This window comes from Callospermophilus lateralis, chromosome 10 (assembly GCF_048772815.1).
Source record: "Callospermophilus lateralis isolate mCalLat2 chromosome 10, mCalLat2.hap1, whole genome shotgun sequence".
NCBI lineage: Eukaryota > Metazoa > Chordata > Mammalia > Rodentia > Sciuridae > Callospermophilus > Callospermophilus lateralis.
The window spans coordinates 112,222,180-112,242,002 of record NC_135314.1 but is presented as its reverse complement, the minus strand read 5'-3'; the positions used below and the strand labels follow the sequence as shown (position 1 = coordinate 112,242,002).

The window sequence follows — 19,823 nt, the reverse complement described above, 5'->3', positions numbered from 1 at the left end:
GCCTCATCTCAGGTGACTGGGCTAGAGCTACAGGGGACACCAGTGCCACCTGAAATCTGTTTTAACATGTTTCCAGCTCATCACATATGCAACATAGACTCAGAAGAAACACTTGGGAATACACCAACTCCTTTCAACCAAGTTACTCACGAAGTTCCTGAGCCTGAGAAGTTTACCATTAATTCTCCACTGAATTCAGACAGCTCCTTCCCACTTGGTTCCATAAAAGCTCAGCCCGCTTCTCTAGGCACAAGAAAAGGGCATGTCAAGAACCCTGTCTGAAGCATAAAAAGCTGGCCAGTGAACCACGGGGAAGTTGAAAGGTTTTTTGGTTGTGTCTTCATGGCCATTAGGGGAGGTGGGAAATTCCACCGTGAGGTGGAGGCTCTGATCTCCGGGTGTGTTTGCTGGGAAAGAGTGAGCCTGGTCAGGGGCCTCATGGCTTCAGGGTCCACAAACATTGGCAAACCCCTTCGCCCTGGGCTCTCTTGCCACCCTCCTCAGCTGGTTCCTGGAAGCTCCAGGGGTCTCCATTCAGGGGTGTCCCTTCAGTGCCGCTCCTGTGGTACCCTAAGGCCTCCTTCCCAACACCCACTCAGCTGCCTCTCCCCACCAGAGTCAGCACCATTAGGGCAGAGATGATGGAGAGCCCGCCTCCCCAGGTTCCAGCACAACAAGTAAGAACAGGACTGTCAGTGAACTGTACAGGGACCACAGAGGCCGGCCTCTCCTGCGCCTGAGTCCTGGCTTCACCCCAGCCGGGCTCCCCTCTAGGCCCTTGAAGCTATTGTGGAGCATGGTTTCCAGACTTCGAGGAGCAGGACTTGCCAGGCCTGTTGCCACCAGGTGACCAGGGCTCCTTGGCCTGTCTACCCACTCAGGCTGCCTGTAAGTCCAGGGATCCTCAGTCCCATTCTACACAAAGTCAAGGCACCTGAAGAAGCCAGTTCTGGCTGGGTGTGTCAAGACAGCAGGACTCAGGACCACTCTGAATACACCACTAACGTCCTGCACTGAGGTTCACTGTGATCCCTTCACAGAGATGGAGGACTGAGAAACACCTAAGGACTGGACAGACGTTAGGACCCGGCACAGAGGTAGTGGTGGGTCCTCCAAGCAAAGGGAAGAGCGTCAAGTCATGTACTTAGGTCCGAAGGAATTTTTAGCCAATTAAGTGTAAAGTCACCGTTTATGACAATTTCCCAACTAGAAGCACCCGGGCACAAGAGGGTATCACATATCAAGAGAGTAGAGATCTCAGGCATGGCTGTAGCTATTAGCAGAGCGGAGTAACTACTGTGTGATGAAGGCCAGAGGGGCCAAGCTCCCAGACGCAGTGCAGAGAATTGTCCCTAAACATGGCTTCCTGGTCTGTAAAGTGAGGTCGACAGTATCCCCACTCCCCTACTCCCTGTGAACGTGGACACATCCGTGTCAAGGGCCAGCTCCCCGTACAGCAGGCCTGGGGAGTAAGAGGGAGGCTGCGCTGCTGTTTGTCACTATACTTCTCTGTGACAGCCTCTGCCAGGGTTTCAGAGGCTTGGAGGGAAGTGGGGGTAGGTTGACAGGGCTGTGCCACACAAAGCTTACCCTGGCAAGGGGTGACCACTGCTCTTCCTGAGGTCAGCACATGTCCCTGCTCTGCCCACAGAGGGTCACCCTCTCCGGCAGTGCCAGCAACGCGACTGCATGCTCCTGTGACTCACACCCAGCTTCAATCCTGCCTGCAACTCCCTGAGGGGCAGTGCAGGGTCAGCTTCTGCCCCTGTCCCCACACCCCACATGTGATGGGCATCCAGTGTGTATTTACAGAACATGGCTATGAAGAAAAATAATGGTGTACATTAAGGAAATTCCTGGCAGACATCATTTTGTGAATTAAGCTTTGCTGAAAGCTTCACATAAACTATTTTAAAGCAAAACTCTTCTTCCAAATGGATTCAGAATGTTTATCCCTTTGGAAGTTAGAGACTCACCACATTTAGAACACTCGTGCGCAACAACATGGTTTCCGCAAAATAAGGAATAGCTAGAAAACAGCCTTTAATTCAGATTAAAAACGAGATATCAACAGGCACAGTGGCACACGCCTGTAATTCCAGTAACTGGGGAAAATGAGGTAGGAGGATGGTGAGTTCAAAGCCAATCTCCCCAACGTAGGCCCTAAGGAATTAGTGAGACCTTGTTTCAAAATAAAAAATAAAATAAAATAAAAAGGGCTAGGGATGGGGCTCAGTGGTTAAGCAACCCTGGTTTCAATCCCTAGTACCAAAGATAGAGAGAGAGAGAGAGAGAGAGAGAGAGAGAGAGAGAGAGAGAGATGTTGACCATAATTGTCCTCACCTCAATAATCATAGGAAGTCCTGCCTGTTCTAGAGCCTTCTGAAAGCCACTTCCTTATGAAGTGCTAGTCACATGGAGAAGACCCACCTGGGCTGCAGCCAGAGCCTGGGGCCGTGACTGCAGCCAGCCACCTGTGCTCTGCTCTTGCAGAACGCTTGCCACCACCACCAAAGCCTCAGGCTGAACCTCCAGGCAGTCCAGGTGTCCTCGAGTCTTCCCAAGGTCACTGTCCCCTTATCATAAGTGGGCATCTGGGATCCTGAACAAGGGGGTGTGGACAAGCAGTGTGGGGCAGGTAACCCTTGAGGTTCCTTGTGCAGGGTGCCAATGAGGCATGTCCTGTTGAGGACACTTGGAGGCCATTTCCTCCCTGTACCTGGGGGCCAGGGCCGTACATTGCCACCTTGATGTTCACTAACTGGAGCCAGCTTCCACTCAGTATCCTGGGCTCTTTGACTGACTCAGTCCTGTGACAAGGGCCATGGGCCTTATCAGGGAGGTTCCTGACTCACAAGCAGGGTAGGATGGGGACAGCACCTCAGAAACAAGTACAACCACAGATGGGGAGGCGGGAGGAGAGACACAGCCAGGGCTCTGCTGGCACTGGCCCAGCAGTGGCTACTACCAGGGCCTCTGGCCACCTGAAGACCTTGCAGCATGGGCTCCAGACCTAGAACCCAGGATCCTTTCCACCCCACAGAGGTGCCAGAGCACCAGGCGGCACCTGTAATCCCCTCCCACCCAAAGCACACTCCAGGAAGAGGCCATCCCCAAAAGGGACTCTGAAGCCATTATATTAGAAAGGGCAGTTCCTCTGGCACGACACCCAAAAGCATCCACGAGAGGAAGAGCCCAGAAACACAGAGGCCATGGTGCAACCTGGCCCCGAGCAGAGTGTCCAGTGAGCTTCAAAAAAACCTTTTGGCTGAGAAAATGCTTGGTTTTGCTGAAAGAAATACTGGGTTAGTGCCGTGGTCATCTGTCCACACTGCTCACGAAATCAGAGGAAGAACTCCAACAAGCCTGAAGAGGAATGTGCAGTCATCCAAAAGCAGGATGAGTAACCGGGAAGCCCCTTATGAGGAGTCACCAAGTCACGGGGAAAGCCTTTTATGGGTCATAAACCATGCCTGCTGCCCATTTGTAGTTCAGTTTTAAAATTCTGATCATTCCATCAGTCAGCAAATGTTGAACGACCCCACAGGCGGATTTCCCTCCATCTCTCCCCTTCTGCAAGAGTCTCAAACCCATCTACACCACTTCAAGCCTGTGAAATCTCCCAAGCACGTTCCTCACCCCTGACCCCACTCTTGCACATGTTTGCACACGCGAGTGGCATCTGTTCAAAGCCTCTGAGGTCACCTGTGACTGACCCTCTGCCAGACTTACCCCCCACACAGCCTCACAGTCCCACCAGAAACTCTGTTTTGAAGAAGTTAGTTCCTCAGTTAGAAACCTATTCCCCAGTTAAAAACAAACAAAAGACCTGCATGCTGGTGAGCCACAGAGCAATGGCAGGCTGGGGCTCTCTAGGGCCGGTGGAAGGTCAGCGGGGCGGGGTCAGAGTCCCTGGGCCTACAGAAGAGTTTCAGATCTTTTCTCCCTTTCGGGACCTCAGCCCTTCACTGCCTGAACCTTCTCCAGGGCCCTGCAGAGCTCCTAGGGAGGCAGGCAGCAATGGTCTCCATGCCTTGCAAAGCTAGTAGGAATCCCTCATGCAGACACAGACGTGGGAGGGATTTGTGGGGAGGTGCAAGGACCCCAGGGATCTTTCTCCCCTCTCAAGCCACAGCCTCTGGGTAGGGGATTCAAGCTAATACAACTCCTAACCATGTCTGCATTTGGGTCATAACACTGTACCCACGTCCACTTCTGACAAATGTGGCAGTTCTAACAGGTGCACCTGGGGGGAAGCCCATGGAGGACACTTGGAACTTTCTGTGCCACCTTTGTGACTTCTGTTCATCTAAAATAATTCCCAAATAAAAATTTTTGAGAAAGGTAACATGAAGAATGTTCCTTTTTTTTTTTTTTTTTTAAGAAAATGAATCAACACCCCAACCTCATCTAGTTCGTTTATGTGAAATTGTGCAGTTGCCTAAAGACAGCAGCTATAAGAGGAGGCCCACCTAGAGGTTTGGGGCAGGACCCTCCCTGTGACACAGCAAGGGCAGAACACAGACCTCTAGGAGATTCAGCAGTGTGGAGGCTCACGAGGTTCTGTGGACAAGGAACCTCCACAAAGCTCACCAGCAGCCCAGGAACTAACCATCCCAGAGGAGCTTGCAGCCAGCAGAGAACCGAAGTCCCAAGTGCCCTGCAGGTACATGTGTGCTGAAGGCAGTCTGATCCGAGAAAGCCCTTCCCCTTCCACTACTCATGAATGATGCAAAGTAAACCAGGATCATTTCAAAATAACAAATCCATTTTGAACAGCTTTGAAGATGAACAAGAAAAGTAATGTTAAGTAATGGGATGCTAAAAAAATTAAGCGGCACAGAGTGAAAGGCGTGGCGTTTCTTGGTTTTGTTTCCTCTTGGTGTCATTAAGTCTGATTAGCTTAACCACTGAAAGCAGGGAGTTCCTCTGGTGTCAGTAAACAGTAATGGACGCTCCTGCCAGGAACTTCCTCCAGAGGCCTGGCACTTGCCAGACTTGCCCTCCTTCTAGTGAGTTGCCCACCTCTGGGGTCTGTGGAGGGAGAGCTGGGTGAAGCTGGGAAGCTGAATTTTGAACCATCTGTCTGTCAGGCCTCAGGTGCATGGGTGTGAAGCTATTTGCCAGCATTTAACAGTTAAGCTACTTCTCTGAAAGCCAGGTCTGGCTGCTTGTGACGTATCAGAACATTGAGACCATGCTCTAGTTTGGCACATGTGGTCCCTTTGCCCCTGACATGCTGGCCAGCTCACAAGTCCCACCTAACCTAGGGGGCTCACCCGTACCTCCTGGCTCCAGAAGCCCTGAGTTTGCTGCACCTGCCCTGCAGAACCTTCCAGATCTAACACACACTGCTCACTGGTAAAGAGTTCTCTGTGCAGCTCCCAGCACATGGGAACTTCTATACGGTTTACACGTGTGTTGGTACAACACACCAACACCTCTGCATGGCGGGGAACTTCTGTATGAAGCACAAGAAAAAAGTCCCAATACTGATGCCCCACAGGAGGGCAGGCTCCAGAGCCCTCAAGTCACTATGCCCAGAGCTGCTCAAGGAGGTTTTCCTGTGAGGGCTATTTGGGTCAGACCACAGGGCCACTGCAGGCAGGATAACAACCTTCCAGATCACTATTATATAACTCAAGTGTTCTACAGTAAAACCCAGGGCTCTGCTCTTTGACTCCTTACAGGACCAATTTTAGAGTAGAAACTACAAGGACAGAGCACTTGAGATGTAGTTGTTCATAACAGTGTCAGACTGCTGCATCAAAGTGGACTAAGAATCAGGTAAGATGACCCAAAGAACATACCTACCTGAAATTTTCATAAGTAGGATAATTTTTAGCTACTGGAGCAATGAAGAGAAACACAGGGGAATAAATTGGTTTGAAACTATTTGAAAAACATGTTATTTTTAGAAGAGTGAAGATTGGCCTTCAGGTTCTTTTCTAACAAGATGTCCCAGAAGTTCAGAGGCCCTTCTTATTTGAAAAATAAGTTTAACACTTCCCCTCCCTCCCTCCCTCCCTCTCCCCCCCTCCCCCTCTCTCCCTCCCTCCCTCTCTCTCTCTCTCTGCAAAAGCTTTGGTAAAGGCCATCATGTTTCTGAACTTGACCTTGAAAATGCCCAGCATTTCATAACACAACAGCTTTTCTGGTTCGGCTTCTACTTCTCAACACTCTACCTTCCAATCAACACCCTGAGCCCTGCAGGAATCTCAGGAAAAGTGAGGAAACTACCCCCTTCCCTCTGAGCTGCTTCAAAGGCCAAGTCCCCTCTGAAGAAGGGGACCAACAACAGAAGCAGAATTAGTCACTGTAGCCCAGCTGCTGCCAGCACTTACCTATGGTCTTGTCCAGACATGTCTGCCCCCCAACTGTGAGCAAGGGGTCCTGGCCACAGCTGCTGGCTGGGGAAGATCTGTCCTATTTTGTCCCCCAGCCGCATGAGAGGGCCGGGGAGGGGTCCTGGCCACCAAAGGTGTCCCATCAGATTAGCTACTTTCTAAGGACTTCGATTGGTTCTCTGCACAGATGGGGAATCTGCTGTTTCAGCCAGCTTTTTCACTGCTATGACCAAAAGACCTGCCAAGAACAATTAGAGGAGGAACAGTTTATTCAGGGCTCACGGTTTCCGAGGTCTCAGTCCTTAGAGGGCCAATGCTATTGCTCTGGACCACAGGAGAGAGAATGTCATTACCGAAGGGTGAAGGGTGTCGTAAAGGAAAGCAGCTGGGAACCTGGTTCCAGGAAGCAGAGAGAGTTCTGCTCAACAGAGACAAAATGTAAACCCCAAACGCACATCCCCAGGGACCACCTCCTCCAGTCACACCCTACCTGCCTACAGTTACCTCTGGGTTAATCCCTATTGGGATTAAGGCAGGACTGGGTTAAAGCTCTCAGAATCCAGTCCACCTCTGACCCTTCTTGCATTGTCTCACACACAAGCTTTTGGAGGACACCTCATATCTAAACCATAACAACTGCACAGGGGTGAAAGGGAAAATTGGCAGGCTGAGAACCAAAGTAGGACCCTACAGGAGGAAGCAATGGTGTGCCCTGACGAGGGCAGCAACACAGACTGCTGTGTGCCTGGGAGACACTGCTGGGCAGTCCTTTTCAGAGACCAGTCAGCTGTTCAGGTGATGCTCAGGGCTCCATCATCCCCCAGCGTCCTGGAAACCAGCCCCATCCTCCAAGCTAAATGGAAAAGCCTAACTGACACTTTCTCAATCAATAGAAGGTTTTCGTAGTGTTTCGTAAAACATAACTCCGTGAATAACTAAGGTATTTATTTCGACAAGGAAGAGTTCTGAAGGGATCAAACATCTCTATTAGGACATGGGCAACAAAACCCTCTTGAACAGATGAATTTGCAGAAATCATGTGCTAAGTAATGTGCTGCTTCCTATAATCCATAAAAGCTTGAAGCTTTTTTGGTATTCTATGCTAGTATCCCAAGGAAGAAGACTGACAGCCATGTGCGTGAACCTTAAAAAGTAAGAAGAGACACCAAGAAGCAGAAGAAAAAAAAAAAATGAACATGGTATTGCTGATGGCAATTACTCAAAAGGTCATAGAACTACAAATAAAATATTTGGGTGGAGATGTGGGGTTGTCAGTACCATGTACAGATATATGTGACAATCACTGGCAAGTTTGGCATAGAAAACAAAACTGCAGAAAGCCCGCCCTCCTCAGCTCCCACCAAGTTATGCTTTAATAAAGCCTCGGTCGGTGGCAAATAAAAAGTGCACTTCCATGTACCTGAAGAAACTGTCAAGGCAGATGACAAAGTTCAGTGATTGGCAAGCTTGGCATAATTAGTTAACTAGATATAAGGAAATGGTGACTATTCTTAGTAGGGAAGCTGGAGACAAACCCCAAACAAACCAGCCAGGCTCAGGTGGACCCCTGAGGCTCCTCCAGCTTGGAAGGGCAACTTGGCCAAACCAAAGCAGGACAGGAATTGCCACAGCCTTCCTAGACCCGGTCAGTGAGAAATGCCATGGCCCAGGCTGACAGGTGAGCTGAGACTGGGAGCATCCTTCAGGGAGCACAAGCTCTGACTGCCCCTTGGTCTCCTTGCTCTTCTCACCCATTCTAACCAAGCCACGCGTCCCAGTTCAGACTACTTCCTGGGCTGCACCTAAACCCCAAAATGTATTTTTCTAGTCCTTTCTTGGCTCACTCTCTCTCTCTCTCTCTGTGTCTCTCTCTCTCTCTCTCTTTCTTTCTTTTGCCTTATAACAAAATACCCACTCTAAACTGTCTAGAAGAACTGAAAAACCAGCCTTTACCTCAGAGCAAAGCCTGTCCAAGGAAGGGACTTGACCTTTGTTCTTAGAAAGACCCACAGAGCACTCCTAGGCACATTCCCACCCTGCTAAGTTGTTTATCTACAAATAACAGGAGAGATCTGCTGCATCAGGTGTCCCTGACTCAGTCAGGATAGGTGGGGACCTATAGCAACCCCCTAGCAGCCACCAATCAGCATGAGACAGGGAAATACCTGGGATGCCAGATGACACTCCCAGTGGTTTATGGTGGTTAATAACAAGCTGGGAAACCAAGTAGTTCAGCACGTACACCCCTCTTGGCTTAAACCAATCAGTTCAAATGAATACCCCTTTTGTACTGACCAATCACCCCTACCCAACTTGTTCCCACCAGTGAATGTGCTAATCATGTTTTAGAGATGTTATTTGATTTTCCCGCGGTGTGTGATGATTTGCTAAGAGATGCTGTGATGTATGTGAAGTCCCTGCCTTCTCCAAAGAATGTATAAAACTGCTGCAAACCCTGGGCTCGGGGCCTCTCAGTGTCACCAATTGCTGTGTGTGCACGTGGAGGACCGAGCTAGCTCGCAATAAACACCTCTTTGCTGTTTACATCGATCTTGGTCTCTGGTGGTCTTTTGGGGGTTCCAAATTCGAGCAAAACAGAACAAAATCAGCATCCCCCTGAAGCTGCTCCTCTCCCAGCCTTCTGAACCCAGGCACACCAGCCCCTCCCTGATAGTTCCAAGACTGGCAGATGAATGGAAGCATGGGCGGAAAGGTGACCCCATACCCTAACACCCCTGTTCAGCCTCCTAGAACACAAGTGGCTCCCTGCAAAGCTCCCAGGCCCTGTCCCGCACAGTCTCCACGAGGGGTGGGCTGTGCATCACCAGAGGTAGTGTGAGAAGGAGGCACTGGCCAGGCAGAGCTGTCCCCAGCTGGCAGAAGCATGAGGGGAATAGCCAGGCCAGTAGAAGCACATAGCCGTGAGCCTGGCTTGAAGTCTGAGGGAGGAAAGTCATTTCATATCTGCTCTGACAACATGGGTCTAACAGGAGAAGCAAGAACTATTTGAAGGCTCTTCTACCCAATAATGAGAGTTAAGTCTGCTTTCAATTCTGGGAGATCTCAAAGGATGAGTTTCTGTCTATCCTTCAAATAAACTCAGGGAAGCATTCTTTCATTTAAAAATAGTGGACACCAGTTGAGTGGGACAGAGGCCCTAAGAAGCTGGCCTTAGGAGATGGTGGCACTGTGTGACCGGGGGCCCTGGCAGGTGAGCATGGCAAATCCCACAGACCTCAGTCTCCTCCTTGAGAATGGTGAGGTCTGAGGAGACTTCTTGAATTCTTTCACCTCCAAAATCCATATACTTTCCATTGAAAAGGCTCAATTTCACAAGCAACACTTGATTTTCTGCAGAAAAGACACCCAGGGAGGGACAGTAGGGAGTGCCATCTGTCCTAAGAGCTCCAGAAGCACAAGGCAGCTGGGGAAAGGACTGCAAAAGCCACTTTTGTTAAAACACTCGGGCTGACTTTTACAAGGAAGGAGACAAAACCACTCAAGTCTTCAGGCCAAAGTTCCACAAATGAACTTCTTCGATTTTAATATGCAAATGTAAGATCACAGAATTTGGATAAGCTTTTAAGAAAGGACCTGGAACTACCACTGTCAGCACTAATAAGAAAGTTCAGAGTGCAGTGGGTTTGAGTAAATCAAAGAATTGGACAGAAAGACTAACCCATAGATAAAGTGCTCCTCAGAGGTCTGCACTTGAAGGAACCCGACAGAGCCGGCAGCACACATGTCTCAGGGGGGGAGGGGGACTGCACAGCTGCAAAGGTGAGAGACATTCCCAAGGACAAACCAACATAGGACAATGAGTCCTCCTGATGTCACTGGGAGCCCCAGGGCCAGGGCAGTCCTGACAGGCCTGGCCTGACTTTCCCAGAAGGACTGCAGGAAGCTGCCCCAACATCTCTGGGCTCCAGTTTCCTCCTCTCTAAAGTCGGAACTGTAAGTGCCTTGCCCACTTTTCAGGATGACACAAATACCAACCCAAAAACACAAGTGGCAAGTAGTGGTGCAAGAATCAAAGAAACTTGGGGACAGGGCTGTGCAACGATTAAAGAACAAGGCCAACTTTTAGGGGGATCCTCAGCCTAGAGGCCAGCCTTCCCCAGGAGGGAGGTCCTGAGTCCCAAGGAGGCCAGGCTTCCCCAGAAGGCCAAATCTGAAGGCCAAGCTTCCCCAGGAGGCCAGATCCTAAGCCCAGAGGAGGAAGGCTTCCCTGAAGGGAGGCAGGTCCTGAGCCCAGAAGCAAGGGCCCTGGGGAAGCCCAAAGAAAGTATATGTGGACAGCAGCTGGGCCTGGGACCTGCAGGAGTCCACTAGGTCTTCCCTATAGGAGTAAGGACGCCAGCAGGACCTGGAGATGGAAGAATCCATCTCCAAGCAGGGATAGCGGGGTGGGAGGGATAGGGCAGGGTGAGGCCTTCAAGAGCTCCAGAGCTTGAGGTCAAGACTCTTGCACTGCATTTTCAGATATGCACCCTGAAATGACAGCTAACCTGCACACACATGGCCACAGAACAAATGCATATTTACAAAGCTTTAGGAGCTGTTTGCTTGTGGTTGGCTTGCAACCAACTTTTTTTTTCTTTCTTTCTTTCTTTCTTTCTTTTTTTTTTTTTTTTTGGCAATGTTGGAGATGGAGCCCAGGGCCTTGAGTGTTGAACATACTGGCAAGAGCTCTACCACTGAGCTTCACCCCAGCTCTTGCAACCTAATTTTTTTCAACCCAAACATTTTCTTTGAAGTTTTGAGTACATGCTGATTCCTGGAACAACCTTTGCAGCTTTTAAACAAAAATCAACAAACATTAGAAAGGCAAATAAATTTTGGCACTAGACATTTCAAGATAAAAAGGTAAAGTACAGAGTACATTTAAAACACTGGTAATTTCTAGTTATGCAAAAATGATGATTCCAGCATTGTCATAAGACACATGCTTTGACAGAAGCAGACCTTGCACACCGTACCATGTGTTTTCAAAGCTGCAGCCTGCAGAGCAGGTAACTTATTAAACTTACAAACCTTACTACACTTTGTAGGAGCAATAAAGACATCTTAATTCAGATTATAAAAACAAGAATTCATGTAATCTAAGGAAAAAACCACTCATCCATGCAAGAGACTTCAGAAGCATCATTTATGGGAAGGAGTAGCTCCTTACAGAATAATTCTTACAGAATAATACATCAAAAAAAATCTGTAATTAGCACTACCCTAGGAAGATACATAGGTAATTTAAAGTTTGTGATTAGCTAATAGTATCAACAAGTAAAAAGACATTATTTTCAAGTACTTTTAAATAACTTCATCAGCAGAATTTATTTTCAATTAACATGTCAATTAAAATTATTCTTATTTTCTCATTGAATGAGTAAAATGCACCTGTCATGGGCACTAAAAAATAATAAAATTGCACTTCAATGTGTTGGTCTACCGTTAAACTCTCTTATAGTTTAAAAAAATGACTCCCTTCCTTTTTGGAGCAATGGCATAATGACTTGCTTGGATATAATGTATCACTCCATTGCTTTTGGTCTTTCCTCTTAGTAGGGGGGAGGGGAGCAGCCCTTGGGAACCTGAATAGAGCTTTACTGAGAAGTGAAGGATGCAGGTGGGGTAGCCAGGGTTCAGGTTTGGGTTCTTGATATGAGTCATTATGAGGGCCCCCATGCGATGGCCACGCATAGGGCACTTCTCTGGAAGAGAAGGCAGCTTTTTGAAAAGTTTAATGCACGATGCAGCCATTCCACTTAGAGATCTTCATCCAAGAAAAATGAAAGAGTGCGACCACACACCAGGGCTTGCACATGCACGTTCATAGCACTTGTGTACATGATAGCCAAAAACTAGAAACAGCCCAAGTGCCCATCGGCAGGTGAACGTGGCAGATCCATAAAATAGAACACCCATTGGCAACAGAAAGGAACAAGCTATTGACTGGCACAAGGCTTGGTGAATGTCAAAACAGTCCCATGGAGAGCACTTTGCTGACAAGATGAGTACTCACTGCGTGACTCCACTCATATAGAAAATATAGGCTGATCTGCAGTACAGCAGTCAGATCGGGTTGCTTAGGGAAGCTACTACCAAAGGGACAAAGGATACTCTGGGGGAGAAAGATATAGCCACTATCTTGATTTTGGTGGTGGTTTCACAGATGTGTCAGAAACCATCCATATGTCATACAAGTGACTCACATGTCAAAACTCATGAGATGATGCATTTGAAATACAAGTCATTCATTGTACATCAATTATACCCCAATGAAGCTATTTTTAAAGAAAAAAGCTAAAAGAAAAAAAAAAAAAGGAGATGCATTTGCAGAGACAGACAAGACAAGCTAAACTTGGAGGACTACATTCCCAGGAGGAGGGAACCTTCATGAAAAACCATGGAGAAAAGTACAAAGAGAAGGACTCTGAGGCCTTCCCTGGAGGTGCAGGGGTCCCTCAAACAGAGAAAGCCTCCAGTAGGCATGAACTGAGGTTCTGGGCATGCAGAAGAAGACAGAAACCAGCTGCTTCTTGAAGAAGCTCCTGGTTTCCCTCAGGATGGTCCTGCCACTCAGGAGAGGAGGAAGAGGCCAGCAGGCAGGAGTTCATCATGAGTGCAAACTTACAGGAGCAAGCCTCCTACATGACATTCAAGGACCACTACCAGGAATGGCTCCCCGCTCTATATGGCCTTGAGTTTACCAAGTGCTCACACACCAGAGGGTCAGGGCCAGACCAGGTAGAGGGCTGGCAAGACTACCCAGGGCAGGCACCTCTGGAGCAGTCTTGGTTATGGGCAGGTGCTTCACACTCCCCCAGGTGTGGAGCACCTGTAGGCACAGGGGACAGGGCTGTGGAAAAGTAAACTTGCTGCTAGGCTGGCGGGCCAGAAGCCACAGCCCTGTCACAGCAGTGTCCTGGCAATCAGTATATGCCCTTCAGGGCTTCTCAGAGTTGCTCAGTGCTCCTTCTCCAAAGCATACAGCATCACAGGGCTTGTGCCCTCCCAGGGCACCAAGGGAGGAATGGCTCCCTTTACAAAGCAAAGGTCTGAAATCCCTCCTAAACATAGCTTGTTTAGAATCTGCCCCTAAATCTTCCCTAGATCAAGGACAGCTGATGGTCAGCACAGTTCCTGGACCTCAGGACCTCAGTCTTCCTGAGGTACATCCCTGAGCTGAGAGGAGGGAGGAGAACCAAGTAGTGAGACTGGGTTGTTTCCGTTTCCTTCTGTCCTTAGTAGCAAGGATGTTACAGACAGAAAGCGTCTTCAGGAAATCCTTTAGGTTATGGCAAAAAAAAGGGGGGGGGGCGTGCTGCTTCCTTTTCTTTCAATTATTTTAAGCATTAAAAGAAGGGGGACACTACCCCAGAGTCGGGCCCCACAAAAGACAAAATCTCTTTCCTAGGAGTGGGACCAGGAAAGGGCAGAGGTGAATGGGGTAGGGGTGGGGCTGTCACCAGGGCTGGGGCTAGGCAGGAGGACAGGTGTGAGGCTGGGGTGGAGTAGAATAGGGTTAGGGTGAGTGGAGGAGGGCAGGGTTGGGGCAGGAGGAAGACAGAGGTGGGACCAGGGTGCAGCTGGGGTGGGGCCTGGTGCTCTGTTTCTGGGAGGATGGTCAGAAGGCCTCCACAGCAAGAGAGAGCTGAGTCTGAGATAATCAGAGGAACTGGGTGCTTGAGTTCTGGCAGAGGTAAAGGTAACACAGGAGCCCTGAGACAGTATAAGCTTCCAGGTGAAGAGAACCCTGGATCCACCTGCTCCTGCTGGTAAGCATGGGAGCTCCAACACACTAAGGAAAAATATTCTTTGAACCCCTTCAAGACACAGCTCCTCTTCTACAGATCCCTGTGCTAGTCCCAGGATCCTGTCCTCATGCTGACAAGGTCTCTCACTTACACAGGCAGCACTGAACAGGACTTCACTGAAGTGTTTTTAAAGCTCATGATAGAAACCCATAGTAAAAATAAACTTTATGTTATATTGTAACCTAGTGCATATGCAAACAGAAACAAGTTTTCAAATCACCAAGCTTCCTGTGACTACTTTCAATACAGTTCACTCTATATTACCGAAATGCTAAGGTGACTTTGCAGATAACTTAAGAGTTTGAAAAACAGCATTCAAAGGCATTTGGGTCTAGTAATTTTATTCAAATGCAAATCAAAACATGAAAAAATTGTAATATTAATTTCCTGTTTTCCTATACAAATACTTACTTTAAAATAGTGGAATCTAAATTTCTTTGTGTGCTCATGGAGAAAATGCCTAGGGGGACATGTTCAGGAGACCTGGGGGGTAGGTGGGGAAATAGTTTGGGAGAAACCCTAACAGAAACATTGCTTACTAGGGGAAGAGATATCTTTGGTTTCAAAGATGGCTCAATAATTTTCACAATGATCACAAAAACAAGAAGAGAAAACAGGACCATGCTTTGGGAGGGGCTGTTTGAACTGTTCTTAAGTGTCAGGTTGGAGGCATTTCTATCTCCCCACAATAGAGCTTGAGCCACACATGGACTGCAATGTGGCTGGGACCCACACCTGGCATACTGGATGGACACGTGCTGCTCAATACATTCTGCCTCATAATTTTTGAGTAAGAACTCATTGTTACCATCAAACCCTAACTTTGCATGTAGGCCCAATTTTTAAATTTCTCCAAATGCAAGTGTCTGTGTGATAACAACTGAACCTTTTGCTAATCTTCAAGTCATTGGTCAAATACATGGAGTTTAATGAGGTATATTCCTCAAAACACTGAGAAAAAAGGATGGTTTCCATTAAAAAGCACAAGAAACAGTATTGGCTGTAATGGAAAGTTTCCATGTCTGTTAGCTGCCAGGGTAAACTCTAAAACCAGCTGGAATTAAAATGAGTGTGTTAATGTAATAGGTAGTTTCTCCAGGGACGTGAGCCAGTGGGCTCTCTAATAGAAATGGTGCCAATTTCCCCGGGAAACAAAAGTTCCATGCTCACCCCTGAGGTCAGAAGAGCTTGCACCCAATTTCCAGTAGCCCCAGGGTCCCGGAGAGAGAAATCACACCTGCAGGCAAGCATTTCCCAAACTGCCACACTGCCAACACGCACAAAATAGGGCTTTTAAACTGTGCCCTTCGGCCCTATTTAGGAGCATCATTAACGATTTCAAACTCCCAACTATTGCTTTATCTCACAATAGTGAAAAATGGGGGAGCTACATTCATGATGTTTTTAAGTCATTTAACTGCAGTCCTCTGGAGGGCAAAGGAAATGCCGCGACGAGTGGGAACCTGCGGACTTGGGAGGCAGCCGTTCTCCCCAACCGCGGCTGCTTTCCTGAATGGAGGCAGTAGCCTCCGGGAAGGAGCAGTTAAGTGGTTCCTTTATCAAAACAAGGAGGGACTCACGGCAGAGGCGAACGAAGTGAGAACCCCTCCCGCACCCAGGCAGTTCAATTCACCCCGTCGCCCCACCCCCTACCCCATCCCTGGCCCACTACAGCTCGGGTTTCAGAAGGGAAGAAAGTCTGGAGGAGGGCGGTCAACCTTCCAAACGCAGGCCCCTCGGCTTAAGCGAGAAGGAGGTGTGGGCTGGGGACTGCGTGCGTGCGCACAGGGACAGCCCAGCCACGGACGAGACAGCAGTGGCCAGGAGGGAGACCCACCACGATGGACAAAGCCTCAACTAGTACGATTTGAAAAATCCCCCGCAGGCACTGGCTTCGGTGCCAAAACCTCCCTGAGTTTATTTTCAGGCAAGTGACTCACAGCCTCCTCTCCATAAGTAATTCCATAAAAACGAGTCGCCGGTTCCACTAGCCCGACTTTCCGCTGCCCTCTAGCTGCCCCTCCCTCCTCTCCGCCCATCCTGCAAACCAGACAGCGCCCAGACAGAACAGTGGTACCCCAGGGGAGCAGAAAACAGGCTCCCGGCTCCGCCCCCGCCTCCCGAGTGATGAATGGGGCGCGGGCGGGCGCGAGCCCGAGAAAGGGAGTGCGGGGTGTGTACGCGTGTGTGCGCGCGTGGGCACGCACCCGGCCAACTTACGGAGGTGGAGTTGGTCCTCGCCTGGCCCTGGTTTCGCACCTCCTGCTCCCGGAACTGCAGCCCGGCCAGATGCTTCTCTAGCGCCTCCCAGTCCATTGGGGGCACCGGGGGCTCTTCGGGGACGAAAGTCCCGCCGTCCGGGGGCTGAAGACAGGGCCCCACTGCCACCGGGCCCCTGCCGCCGCGCCGGCCCTCCGCGGGCTGGGGCTTCTGGATCGCCCGCCCGGGGCCCCGGGGGCCGCTCTGCCGGCCGGCCACAACCACATTGCCATTGTGCCTGAGGTCCTGGGGTTCGTAGGGGCGGAGGTTGCCGTTGGGCATTGGGAGCGGCGTGACAGTGGTGACGCTCCGGGCCCCGCCGCTGCCGCTACGGGTCCTGGCGCTCAGGTCCCCGGACTCCCGGGCCGGACAGCGGTCATCCTGGTACCCTCGCTCGTCTTCCTCTTCCTCCTCCTCACGGTCCTCCTCCGGCGCCCACTCATCAATCACCTTCTGGTAGACCGGGAAGGGCGCTTCATAGTCCTCTAGGGCAGATACCAGGTCCAGGCTGCCCCCCGGCGACGACGAGGATTTGCACTCCGAACAAGGGGTCACTTTGGTGGAGTTGGACTGCGAACTGGAGCGGCTGCTGCTGCTGCTGCTGCCGGCGTCACTGCCTAGATCCATCCCATCCTCTCGGTAGTCCTGGGGGAGGAGGCAGAGAGAGTGAATCGCCGGGCCGAGCTGCTCAGCCGCCGCGCCGGTCGCGAGCCCCCCACGCCCCGGGCCGAGGAGCCCGAGGAGGCCTGGGGGCAAGGGCCGTCCCTGGCCCGAGGTTTCCCTTCGCCCTCCTCCCCCGCAAGACCAGACTTTCTGTGGTTAACTAACCCTCAGATTCGCACGGAGGTGCCCGGCCGCCAGCGCGCACATTTCATGCGAGGAGCCCCGGGGCGCGCGCGGACTTTGTTTTAACCATTTTGCGTCGGGCGCGCCCCTGCACCCCGCCCCGGGGATTCTCCAAGAACCGGACGCTTCCCACAGTATTCAGATTCCCTGGGGGCGGGAGCCGAGAAGGGGGAGGGCGCCCACTAATTTCGCACCTCGCGGGGCGGTGAGACCACCCCCACCCCGCCCCGCCCCGCCCCTTCCCCGCCCGCCGCCCGCCGCCCGGCGCCGCCAGCAGCGGCAGCCAAGGGCTGACTGCACTTTCTAAGGAGCGGCGGGCGGCGACAAGGCGGCCGCCGCCCTCCCCTCCTCCCGCTAGCACAGGGTCGGGACCGGCGAGCTCTGCCCGAGCGGGGCAGCTTGGCCTGCGCTCCCCGAGGTGCGCCTGCCCAGGCGCGGCTCAATCGCGGCGGCTGCGCCGGTCCCGACACCGAGCATGCCCAGAGCCACCAGCGCGCGGTCGGCTCCCGCGTCCTCAGCGGCCGGCTGGAGCCAGAGGCCTGGGGCAGTCGGAGGAGCCCGGGCTCGGGCGTTGGGGGCGCAGGCCTCCCGCTGGTGAGGGCGGCGCCCGAGGGTGCCCTGTGCCCACCCTCCGACACTCGCGCCTCCTGCGCGCGCTCCTGGCCTCCTTGCGGCGCTAGCCACCCAGCCCGAGCCTCTTGGCGCCGCCTAGTCCACGCGGAAGTCCCCGAGTGACCTGGAGGAGGCCCTCCCTCCCCACGCACGCAGATTCACGAGCCCGCGCGGAGCACGAGTGACGCGTACTCGCTGGCCCGGCACCGGCGTCCCCCTCCACCCTCCTCCCGCTTCCTGCCCCCGCGCCGCCCAGCTCCTGGCCTCGCAGCCAGTCCCCTCCCTAGCCTAGGCTGCGGTGAAACCTGTTGCTGTGGCTCACGTTTCTATCCCCTCCCGCGGCCGCCGAAATGGCTCAGCGAGGCGTGCCTGTGGGAAGCCAGGGGTAAGTGTTATAAGGGTAAGTGGCTTGGTGGTGGGGGCCGCAGTGGGTTTGGGGGCATCCAGAGACTCTCATCCCACCTCCTGGCAAGAAGACCTGAAGGAAGGGCGAGGCTGTGTCCTGTGAGGTGCGCCTACAACATTTGATGGCTTTGCTTCCTTCAATTTCTCTGGAATCCAAGAAACCTGTGCTGGATTTTTCAGATATGCACGGGTGGCCTCAGGTTGGCAGCTCTTTTTAGGAGGGAGCGTTCTTGGAGTGAAAGGTACCAAACAGTTGGAAAACTTAACTGTTCACAGAATGCCTTTTAAGGGCTAAGAATTTCCTGTGAAGGAACCCATCCTCCTGCAAGAACTGGAAACTAGGAAATGCCCTCCTCCCTGTGGTGATAATGAAAAAGAGCACTTAGCCCTACCACAGATTGGGAAAGTCAGCCCCTGGACTTCCAGATTCAGGCTGTTACTAATTATTCCAGGGAATTCTGTCCAGGACTGGCATAGTGCAGATGGGGGACAGGAGATGCCTGGGATTCTTTAGCAGGGAGAGGCTGCCACCCTTACCATTCTTCTGTGCCCTTCTGGGGACTGTATGTAGCGGGACTGCTTCCACTTAGGTAGTCCTGAGCCCTGAGCCTGAAAATTCAAGCTGACCTTGTAGCTTGTCTAGAAGAAACAGTGATATGAATAACAAGAAAAGGGGCTCTCTGGTCTGACCAGCTCTTCTGTAAAAAAACAGCTGATTGTAACTTAAAATATACTTTATGCCAACATCTGTAAACAACCTGCCTTTATAATCCAAATATGGTTTGATTTCAGGGTTGCTGCAGAGCCCCAGCTGCCTGCTTGGGTGTGGAGGTAGCCCTGAGAATGTTTAAAGAGCTGGGAACTAGAGAACTGCTCTTCCGTGCCCCTTATGACCTCACAAGGCTTAGGTCAGGAAAAGTGTCTGCTCTGTTGCAGGATACAGGGAGACCAGTAAGCATTGGTGGACTGGGGTGACAGGGAGATTCCATTTTTATGCCTTAGGCCTCCCCAACTCCCACCCACTCTCCCTCCTGGACACCTGCTTACTCCCCTGCCATCCAGATGGTCCATGTTGTGTTCAGGAAATGCAAAATAAGGCCTAAGAAAAACATTTGGCAAGGTGAATTCACTGCCAAAAATGCATGGTATTTCAAAGCCAAATATAAATGTCTTTGAATTATCTGTATTTTCACATTATTATTTGACCAGACATTCCAGATCAGATGGGAAAGTACCCAGTTTCCCTTTCCTCTTCTCTTCATGCAAGGTGCTTGGCTAGACTACTTTCCATTCTGTTTCCAGCTTTCCATCTCCTGCCAAGAACCCATCCACTTGGGAACAGGAAGCCCTGCTAGCTCCTAGGCCCACTACAGTCTACAGCTCTGTCCAGCAGGATGGAGAGATGTTTTGCAAAGTGATTGAAAGGGACATTTTCTCAAGTTAAAAGTTGAACGTCATAGGTGCCAGTCAAGTGGGAGTCACCCCAGAGCCCTCTTGTTCCTGAACCTTCCCCATCCATCACCAGGTACAGGGTCCCTCT

At 51.0% G+C, this 19,823-nt stretch overlaps 1 protein-coding gene across 2 annotated transcripts in view; it reads right to left on the bottom strand.

The window, feature by feature from the left end:
- Positions 1 to 19,823, bottom strand: part of Schip1 (schwannomin interacting protein 1) — a 118,681-nt gene that overhangs the window by 81,818 nt on the left and 17,040 nt on the right. Inside the window, exons 1-2 of one of the 2 annotated variants that reach the window (XM_076867140.2) lie at positions 17,249 to 17,456; positions 16,382 to 17,065 (exon numbers count right to left, since the gene is read on the bottom strand). In XM_076867140.2, the coding sequence (XP_076723255.1) occupies positions 16,382 to 17,065; positions 17,249 to 17,290 (726 nt within the window). In that variant the 5' untranslated portion in view covers positions 17,291 to 17,456. Of the gene's footprint in view, positions 1 to 16,381; positions 17,066 to 17,248; positions 17,457 to 19,823 lie in introns of those variants that run through there. The other variant, XM_076867141.2, reaches the window with a different exon arrangement.